Source organism: Buteo buteo, chromosome 21 (genome assembly GCF_964188355.1).
Source record: "Buteo buteo chromosome 21, bButBut1.hap1.1, whole genome shotgun sequence".
Classification (NCBI taxonomy): Eukaryota; Metazoa; Chordata; class Aves; order Accipitriformes; family Accipitridae; genus Buteo; species Buteo buteo.
In genome coordinates, this window is record NC_134191.1 from 15,392,886 (window position 1) to 15,403,043 (window position 10,158).

Below are 10,158 nucleotides of genomic sequence, written 5' to 3' on the forward strand. Positions count from 1 at the left end.
TGGGGCTGTTGGCGCTGAGAGGTGCGTCGTGCTTCTGCGTGGGCGCGCGGCTGCGCTCCCGCCCTTCGCTGTGGCGGCTGCCCGGGGGGGTGTCGCGCGCGCTGCTCCCGCTCGCGGCCCGCGTGCCCCTGCCGCCTGCCGTCCCTCGGGGGGGCGGAGAAGCGCGTCCCTCTCAGTCAGCCGCGGCCCGCGTCCCCCTGTCAGTAAAAGGCGGGGCCTTTCGGCCGTCAGATCGGCTCCCGCTTCTCCCGCCGCGCCGGGCCGCCCCCGGTTCGGGGAGGTGAGTGGGGAGCCGAGGCAGAAAGGGATGTTTCCACGCCGAGGTGTCTGTCTGGCGGTGCCGCGGGCAGATGATGGTGGCCAAGCGAAGGTGCTGAGAAAAAACAAGCAAAGTTAGTTGGTTTTTGTGTTGTTTGTGTGGGTTTTTTTGCTTTTTACCTTTTCAGTTACACGCTCTGTGTTACAATTCAGTAGGTCCCCCTAGCCCCTTTTGTGCTGGATGCTGCTCTCTTCTCAGAACAGATAAGACAATTATCTTGGGGGCAGAACCACAGTGGGACTAACACTGTTCTGTCCCTGTCACGATGGAAGCATCTTTTGCACTCTCTTGGTGTGACCTGGACTGTCTCTTTTGAGAAGTCCCTTTTTATCCCTGCCATGTCTTTCTCCACCGTCCACCAGGGCTTCTATCAAGAAAGTATTTCTATCCCTAACTACCGAGGACTTTCTGTTACCAAGTGATAGCTTCAGCTGCGGACCTGGTGTTCCTGCTTGTGTCTTAAAAAAAACCAAAAACATTGCTGACTGCCATTTTTCCCCTTCAGAAGCAAGAATATAATCAGTTCTAATGGACTCCCTACTTTCTTAGGCTGGATAAGCTTGGTGCTGTAGGTTGGTGGCCAATTTTAAATGCTTAAAACTGCTGTGTGGGCTCACTGGAATTGAACCAGATCATTGTGCACTGTTGAAAGACGAGCGTATTCTTCAATTGCCTTCTCCGATTAGTATGTTTTGACCAAAGTTATTGTACTTTAAATTATTCCTACAGGTTAAGCAATTCATATTTTAAGAGTAGGTCTCTTAGGATGCGTTGAGTATGTACAAATTGCTAATCAAGAATATCCGTCTAAATTTCCATTAATTTAAAAACAGATTAAAATATACTGTGTGTCAAACAAGAGGCTGCATAAAATTCTCACACTTAAAACTAGCAAAAGCAAAACCAAATTTTACATAATATTTGAATTTGCAAACTGGTTCAACTCTGAAATTATTTGATGATACTTTATTTCTGCATTTTAATAGATGATTGGTAACGTTTTAGATGCATCTATTATTACAGCTTAAAAAAAAAAAAAAAACAAGAGGCTGCTCCCTTGCTGGTTTTGCCTTTTTGTGGCCAGGTGAACTTAGTATAAAACCAGATTAGAAAGTATACCAAGTCATCCGGCAGAGCAAATGATTAACTATTGTGCAGTCTTGCTGTGGAGACCTTTCTTTATGTTGTGTCAGATCATGTTTTACCTTTACAAGCAGATAAGGGAAAAGGCTGGTATTAAATTACAAACAAAGTTTTGGGGGGGGCCGGAGGGGGTTGCGGGTTTTTTTGTAGGGAGTGGTATGGAAATTTCAAAGTTACAACTCGGTTCACTCAGTTCATTTACCAGCTCAGCTGGTGGTGACTCACCTGTCTGAAGCAAGTCACACCACTTCTCTCTTTCCCTGTCATATGAGGGTAATAACACAGAGTTATCTTACAAGGTATTTTGAAGACTAAGTCTTGTATCTGTAATTATTATGTGACAGAATGCTAGCATTGTTTCATGACCTATATATATGTGCATAGCTTTCTGGTTTTGAGATCAGGTAACTTGTGACTAAGTTTTACAGCAGTCTTCTGTAAGAAATGCTCTCTGTTTTGTACTATAAGATGTATTTCCCTAGCAGAATTCAGGAAGGTAGTAACGTTAAATGGAATTGGTTTTAGTTAGCCTTGTATATTTACAGCTGTAAGAAGCAGAGGAAAAAAAGAACTTTACCTGCTATGAATACAGAACAGCTCTTTGACAATTAAATGTTTTGTAGAAGAAAAACCAAAACACTAATAAATATATCTTTAATGTGTAGAAATGTGCTTTGGTATCTCAGCTGGCATATAGCATAAAAATGTGTCTTGTTCCTGTTGATCTTAGCTATTCAGTTTAATGATTCAGTTTGGTTTAGTAGCAACAGAGAGGCCTTGCTAATAATTTCGTAGCATACCAGGGCCTATTAGTAGTCGGCTTTTTTAATAGAGCCCTTATGTTGAAACATTCTGTAACATATTACTACTCTTGTTCTTACCTTTTCTGTATGTTTTTTACAAGTGTTACAAGGAATCAAAAAGCTTTATTTGAGATACAAATTTGACAGCAACAGATGAGATTTGATAGTAAAGAATTTAAGAATCCCTCTGAACTGTCTAATAAGTGTGTTTTTAGTGTTACGCTTTTTTCAGCATTGTAGGCTTTTTGTTAGTGTGTGATTTATTTTTTTTTTTGTTTGGGTTTTTGGATTTGTGGGGTTGTTTTGTGAGTTGGAGTTTTTTGGGGTTTTTTTTGTGTTCTTTCTGCAAAATACTTACTAAGAGGCCTTAAAAATGGGGGGAACTAACACTTGGCACTATGTAAACAGGGAAAAGAGCAGCCAACGTCTCTATAGAGGATTCCAGATGTGTCCCCCAATGGAGAGAACATTTTGCCTCTGCTGGAGGGTGAAAGTAGCTGTCTGGATAAGGTAGGCTTTATTCGCATGTTACCCACCATTTCTCAGACTTCTGTTAGTTAGTGCCACCCTTGGTTTTACCTTGAATTTATCTGTGTTCACTTAATCTCCCGGGATAAAAATAGCTTTTACTTCAGCAAAGAAATAGCTAACTGCTTTTAGTCATGTCTTGTGAAAATTGGTGTTAAGAGTTTTGAGGTATTCTTGCCTAAAAAAAAACCCAAACAACCCACAAACTAAAAACTTTTGAGTTTTGAAGTTGACTTTGAATATAATCTTTGTTATTCATGTTCCAAACATATTTGAAAGTGAGCTATATGCAGCAGAATATCTGAGGTGGTGAAATACTTGTGCTGTGGGGTAAAGAAGCTGTGGGAAAGGTGAGTTGAAAGGCAATTTTTTTGAGTGTGATAAGTAATCAAGAAAGATCATATATACCATTTATACCTTCTTAAAAAGCTGAAAATATTGCACAGGCTGTTGTGAAAGGTGACCTGGCAGTGGAGTAGCAATGGGTGAGAATAGCAAAAGGTAACGATAGTAAGCGTTGGGGTTTCAGACCAAAGCCAGCAAGAACTCTTGGTGTGGTCTCTTCAGCTGGTATAATCAGAGTCCTTAGAGGCTTCACATCTCTAAAGAACAAGAGCTTCATCTACTAAACAGATGAACTCTACTGTCCCTGGGCAGAAAAACAGTGGTACAAAATCTGAAAGGGATGTTAGTTTGCTGCCTCATCAAGTATGTGATGCTGTAAGAGGATTGGATTTGCATATCCAAGGAACAGTGATTTCTCCTATCATTGATTACTTAGGATTTTCGACTTAATGTTTTGTTGTGTTGCTCTAATTGCCCCTACAATGGTGTTTAGCTAAAACTCCATAGGTAGTTTTGTATAGGTTGCAGGGGAAGTATTGATCATTTCTAATGGGCCAAAATAAGGAAATATAGTTTTTGAGTGAAAGCTCAAGGTCTATTGACACTTGCAGTGGGAATTCCTAGAAATTTACTACCATCTAAAACGTCAAGTTTTCTGCCCTGTGGAAAATACATTTTCATCCTTGTTTCTTAGAGGAAGATTTGTTGACTGTTTATCTTGATAACAAATAGCTTTCTCCTACAACTAAGCAAGCTGCTCTTCAAAGGAATCTAGCAACATTTGAATGCTGGACCTTCAGCCAGACTTCCCAGTAGATTTATCTCTACATATATGTTGTTTTAGAATTATAGAATGGTTTGGGTTGGAAGGGCCCTTTAGAGATCATCTAGTTTCAACCCACCTTTGGGACATTTTTCAGTGGATGAGGTTGCTCAAAGCCCCATCCAACCTGACCTTGAACACTTCCAGTGATGTGGTGGAATTTTGGCATAATGCGGACTTCTTATCTTTAGAATAACTTCTCTTTTCTTGTGAAATTTTCATAAACAATTATGTGGAGCTGCATTAGCATTATAAAGGTCTCTTAGATACATGGCATTTCAATTTCACTGAATTTCTCAGAAATTGGAGAGCATAGTGTGAGCATCTACCTTGTGACCTTCTGAATTGATACTTGCTATTCCTATATGCAGGTGCAGTCATGAACTCTGTTTAAAAACAGGAGTGTTGATATGTTTCAGTGACTGCATTGCAGTCTCCAGGTCTGATTCAATTCAACATTGAGCAAATGAATGTAATATGATTATTTTAATAACAACACAGTTTGTTACTCAGATAACATTGCTGAATGAACCTAACAGCTAGGCAAGGCTAAACACCAGGTGGCAGTATTTGGTGAGCTTCTAACCTGTGCCTAGCAAATGAGTTAACTGGGTTTGGCCTATTTTATGAAAATTCTTCTTGAGAGTTACAAAGACCTCTTTTCCCTGAGAAGTCATTAAAAACTGAAAGAATGAGTGTTTCCAACTGGGAATTAAAAGCAGACTACCCTAAAGAAGTTTTTTTCCATCTTCCACAATCTGAGAGACCAAAAATAAGTTATAATTCTTGGTTAACTTAATGGTTAGCTTTGGGAAGATACGTGCTTCTCATAAATGTGTCTCTTACCACCACATATGCCTGTCTTTACTGATAGTTCTTGATAGCTTCCTGAGAAGAACACCTATTAAGGTATTTACCACTTTGAGACTTGAAGTATGTAGTAATCTGAGTCTCAGCTGTGTGGCTCAGGTTAATGTCATTCATATTCATCCAGAAGAAATAAATATTTTCTGAAACGTTTTGTATCACTGCTTGTGTTGGTTTTTTTTAAGTTCTTAAAAAAAATTTAGTGGGCTGTATTTGGAAACTAGCTATTTATATTATCATTATTAAGAGCTGTTTTGTATTATTAAAGTTTTTATCCATTAGTTTCTGGATTCAAGAGGCTATGTCTCTATTCGCGATCATGCTTTTCACCTCTTTGGGACAGAGCAATCGTTAAGGAGCTCCAAGTTCAGTACAGAAGGAGTTGCATTGTTTTCTTTTTGACTTAATGTGTTTTGTGGGAATTTTTTTTTTTTTTTTTTTTTTTTTTAAGAACTGGTGTTCCATGTAGAGCCTGTAGAGGCAAAAACTGATCTACCAGTCACTGCTGTGTAAGCGGCTTTGCATTATCTCTTTAGTAACCTCTGGACTTGGTGTGCAATCTAAATACTTAAAATAACTGCCAGCAATCAAGAAAAGGAGTCCTGTTGCTTTGTTAAGGTCATAGGTTGCCTTGTTGGGAACAGCTGTACTGAAACATAAAGGGCTGTAAGGCCCTTGCTTAACAGGGTTTCCCGCTGACCTCTAGTTCACCAAATATTCCAGCAAGCAGTGGTTTCATACATAGGTCCTTACGGCTTTTTTGTATGTCTACACTTTGTGGTTGCTGAGGCTGTTAAATGATGGTTGGAGCTTAGCTTGCCTGTGGTCATTGCAGTTATACTGATGCCACTTCAAGATCCATTGATATGTGCTGACAAGGTATCCTTAGTAAGATGACTTCTTGAATTGTCACTCTTTGATAGATTGGTTTGACAACAATATCACTGCACAACACAAAGTCAGTCCAGTAAAGTCAACATTCTTCAGCTGAACGTCCTTCTGATATAAAGCCACATATGGATTGCATTTTTCCTCTGTAGAATCTCCCTCAGCACAGTATCATCAATTCTAGACTGCGCCATTTCTTTAGCAATTTTCCTGCTTCTGTCTATTCCTAAAGGTTAGTCTTGGGTTGCTTACAAATATACAGAAAATCAAAGTGGAGGTACTGTTTATTTCCTTAATATTAGTTGGTAGCCATGTGAAAGTGATGGATTACACAGAATAAACTACTCTGAGAAAATGGTAAAACAAGAAAAAATAGAGGACCAGATTTTTCCTCTAAAAGCATACAGTCGTACATGCTCGTGTGCTCCTAAATAATGTGCTCCACATTAAAAGTTTTATGTAAGAGGGGTCACTTTTGCATCCTGAAATTAAAATATTGTTTTCATTTTTGCATGTTATAAAATAAAGCTTTGTCCAAAATAAGAAAAGGAGGAATCTCTGTAGAGAGGTTATCCTGAACCAAAAGCTGGTTTTGAACATGTGATGTGAACTGCTGTGTGGCTGACACATGATAGCTTGAATATAAAAATGTTATAGTTGGTACTTTATAATGAATGAAATCAGAATTCTGTTTTCAAACTTTGAACCTCATTACAAAACCTTTACCTCCTTTCTCCCTATTACTCATGATTTTTGGTCATTTTAAGTGTTTGCTCTGTAGGACTTAAATAAATTTCTATTGGTTATAAACCTACAAGAAGGAAGGAATATTTAGCAGTAAAAGGATGTTTTTAAACCAGTAAATTTGAGCATACTGCTTCTATTAGTTTAAGTTTTGTTTTTATGTTGTAAAGAATGATCAGGAAATTTCACATGCGGTATGTTTCAAAAAAGCTGCAACAAAGTTATTTTAATAAGAAAAATGAATGCATGAATTATTTAAAATAGTTGGTGCAACTGTTCCTGTTTACTAATCCAGGCACTCGGAAGGCAATTACACTGAGCTTTGACAACATTGCCAACCCGCTGCACAGTGCCTTATGCCAAAAGCTATTGTTGTTCTATTGACCATGTTCACCATTACATATGCATATGAAAATACAGAGGCATTTTCATTGGGATTACCCTAATAGCATTAAGAGATTATTTTTTAAATTTCCTTGGAAGGAAATTCACTTAAATGAGATTACTTATTACTTGACTGGTTTCCTATCGTGCTGCTATGTTTAGGTAAGTGGAGTCCATTAGAGTATAAAGTTTTTTAAAAAACTGATTTTATACATTAATGATTTCAAATAAAAGAGAGGTACTATATTTGTGCACAGCTTCTTTTGAGAAAGTTAAGTCGATGTTCTGGTTAGGAGAGATAACACTTTTTGTCCCTCTTGGTGGCCCCCCTAGTGTCACCATTAGTTGCTAATTACTTGCAAACAAATAAACAATTAACTCCTCGTGCCTCTTGGTGGGAGAGTTTTCATTGACATGCTAAAACTTTCTAATAAAAGATTTTAATTAATGACGTTGCAAATCCAACCCCCTTGTCAACATTGCTATAAGGAGGACTTGTGGAGAAATTCAAGTACAGTATACATGCTATGCTGGCTGAAGGTGAAAGCATGGCAAGTACAACGCTACGTGCCGCTAATACATCAGCGTCTCAGAATCTTCAGAAAGTGTCTGGTTTTGTAGAAAATAAAACCACACCATGCTCATTTTCCATTGAAAGTATTTTGGGACTGGAGCAGAAAAAAGATGGCATTCCAGCTGTGAAACCTCACAGACCATGGATGGATGCATGCACCGACTTGGGTAAGTCAGTCTGTTTTGTAACCTCTCAAGCTTTTACTCCTTTAAAAACGTAAAAGAGTAGTTTCTACTGAAAACAAGTAAATTGAAACTCTCATTTGCTTGCTTTTTCTAGTTTTAGGTGATGACAGTAATCCTCATCTGCAAATCCCTGTTGTTTGCTATGAAAATCCTTTATTTCATGTTAACAGTAATCCGGTGCAAGAGGAAAAAGTTTTGAAATGTGAAAAATATTTTTCAGTCACTGAAAGGCTATCTTTCAAACGAGAATTGAGCTGGTACAGGGGTAGAAGACCAAGAACTGCATTCACTAGAAACCAGGTAGGGATTTTCTCAGTATTTAATAAATGAATAACAATGTAGCTGAGTAAAATGTTGGTAGAAGCCTATAACAGCTGAATAATTCAGTATGATGTACCTCTGCAGAGAGAAATGTAATCAGGAACTACTGTAAATTAACAGTAATGTTGCTAATTTCAGTAGACCTATGTTTATGCATGGAATCAGAATTGTGCAAACACTGCTTAGAAGTCTCCTGTTGAACAAACTAAATGCTTTTTTGTATTTCTTTTCTTTTATTACTGCTATGAAGGTAGTGATAACTATTCAACAAGTGTGTTTTAATCTCCTCAGATTGAAGTCTTGGAAAATGTTTTTAAAATGAACTCCTACCCTGGCATTGATATTAGAGAAGAGCTAGCTCGCAAATTAGATTTAGATGAAGACAGGATCCAGGTAATTAAAAATGTATTTGAACTTTTCTGTAATTCTATCTAAATGTACTCTCTGGTTATATAAATAAATAGTTCGATAGCAGTAGCAATAATTTTAATAATCTCAATTTAAAACAATGTAAATTTATACATGTGGTGTGCCCTCAATGATTTGTGGAATGGAAGCCATTGAATTCCTTCTGAAATATGAAACTTTCTTCCATAGCATTGATGAGGTTAATCGCTACAATGTTTATCTGCTCTGTTAATCTCTAGTTATGTGCAGAACTTGATATTTGCCTCCACATTTTAAAATCATGTTTATATTATGCTTGTCATCATTAGAAAAACAAATTTGAAACAAATATTGAAATAATTTGTATGAATGTCTAAGTATTTTGTGAGACTGTCAGTAGAGAGCATACATGTGTTAAACTAATGTTTGAGCCTATGTCTTCATCTGGCCAAAAGCAAAATCTACTTGGGGATTTTAATTATTGATTTCCAGTAGTCCAATGTGATAAGAAGCATACCATAAACATTAGAATTTGGGCCTCACCTTGATGTTTATTAAGCTTTTGATGCAAATATTATGTTAGGGTTGGTGGGAAGCTTGATGTTGCTATTAATTAAGCAGCTGAAGAAATAACACCTTAAGACTTGTGTGTGAATTCCAGACGTTCAGGATCTTCCAGGGTCTGATTCAGTGTCAATGAAGTTAATATTAGTTTTTATAGTAATTACTGTGAAGCTGGTCCTCACTTTCCAGTTAAGCTGGGGGTATTTTCTTCATCTGCGGTGTTAAAATTATTGCAGGTAGCTACAGGCCATCTGCAGATTTTAAATTTGTATTGAACTTCCAAACTAATGTCATTACACAAAATACTGTAAAGTTGTGTGAGTATTTTTAAGTTTCAAAGCTTATTCTGCTTACAGTGCTGTATTTCTGAAAAGCACGCCTTTTCTTTCAATTTTAGATCTGGTTCCAGAACCGTCGTGCAAAGCTGAAAAGGTCACACCGAGAATCTCAGTTTCTAATGGTGAAAAATACTTTCACCTCCAGCCTGCTAGAGTAGAAAGAAGGATGGTTTGCTGTTACGGCACTACAACAGCACATGAAGAATTATTGGAATTTTCATAACTTGTATTAAGTAGCGGTGATATATTAATTATGACTTTATCCCCAGATTTGAAAGTTTATCATAATTTTCATTGAAATAAACTAAATACTTAAAGTTATTATAATCTGCTTTTTGTGGAAAAAGTAAACTTTTCCTATATATTTTAATAAGTATTTTCAGAAGAGTTTAGATCTTTTTGAAGTTTAAAAAAATCCAAACCCTAGGTTGCACAAGACTTTCAGCTAGTATGAATTACAGCAGCTTAACTGAAGATGACTTAACAAAGCTTCATAGGTTTAAAAAAAGTCTGTTTAAAGTCTGAAATACACAATATGCAAAATAGAATTTGCTACCTGAAATAGATAGTGTGCTACATTGGAGTTTAAATAGTTTATTTATAAAGAGTATGATAGTTTTCATAAAGAACATAATTTTTAGAAAAAGGTGTCTCAAATGGAAGGGCTAGTATTCAACAGACTGTTCAGTTTAGAACAATTGTTTGGTTTAAGAAGCTGAAAATTATAATATTTTTATATCATATTTTGATTAATTTAGGATAGTTGCCTATTTAATACTTGAACTTGGCTATTTCCAAGTTAATTTTAGGGTGTTGAATTCATTTTTATCAAACAATACATGAAAGTATCATATTTGATATTCAGCCTGAAGTCTACATGCATAAGGAGAGCCTTATACAAAAAACCCAACTCCTCCTGGCCACGATGTAGGAAAACATTGTAAG

The 10,158-nt window shown here is 37.1% G+C and overlaps 1 protein-coding gene across 5 annotated transcripts; it reads left to right on the plus strand.

The window, feature by feature from the left end:
• Nucleotides 1-49: 49 nt before the first annotated feature.
• Nucleotides 50-9,524, plus strand: HESX1 (HESX homeobox 1). 5 transcript variants are annotated; one of them, XM_075052982.1, is made up of 6 exons: nucleotides 50-392; nucleotides 2,674-2,775; nucleotides 7,503-7,585; nucleotides 7,698-7,903; nucleotides 8,216-8,317; nucleotides 9,273-9,524. In XM_075052982.1, the coding sequence occupies exons 2-6, from the start codon at nucleotides 2,711-2,713 to the stop codon at nucleotides 9,369-9,371; spliced, it is 555 nt and encodes a 184-aa protein (XP_074909083.1). In that variant the 5' UTR covers nucleotides 50-392; nucleotides 2,674-2,710; the 3' UTR covers nucleotides 9,372-9,524. The 5 variants fall into 5 exon arrangements, with proteins under 5 accessions (XP_074909083.1, XP_074909080.1, XP_074909082.1 ...); XM_075052979.1 differs by having other exon boundaries at nucleotides 50-370; nucleotides 7,334-7,585; XM_075052981.1 differs by having other exon boundaries at nucleotides 50-370.
• Nucleotides 9,525-10,158: the final 634 nt, after the last annotated feature.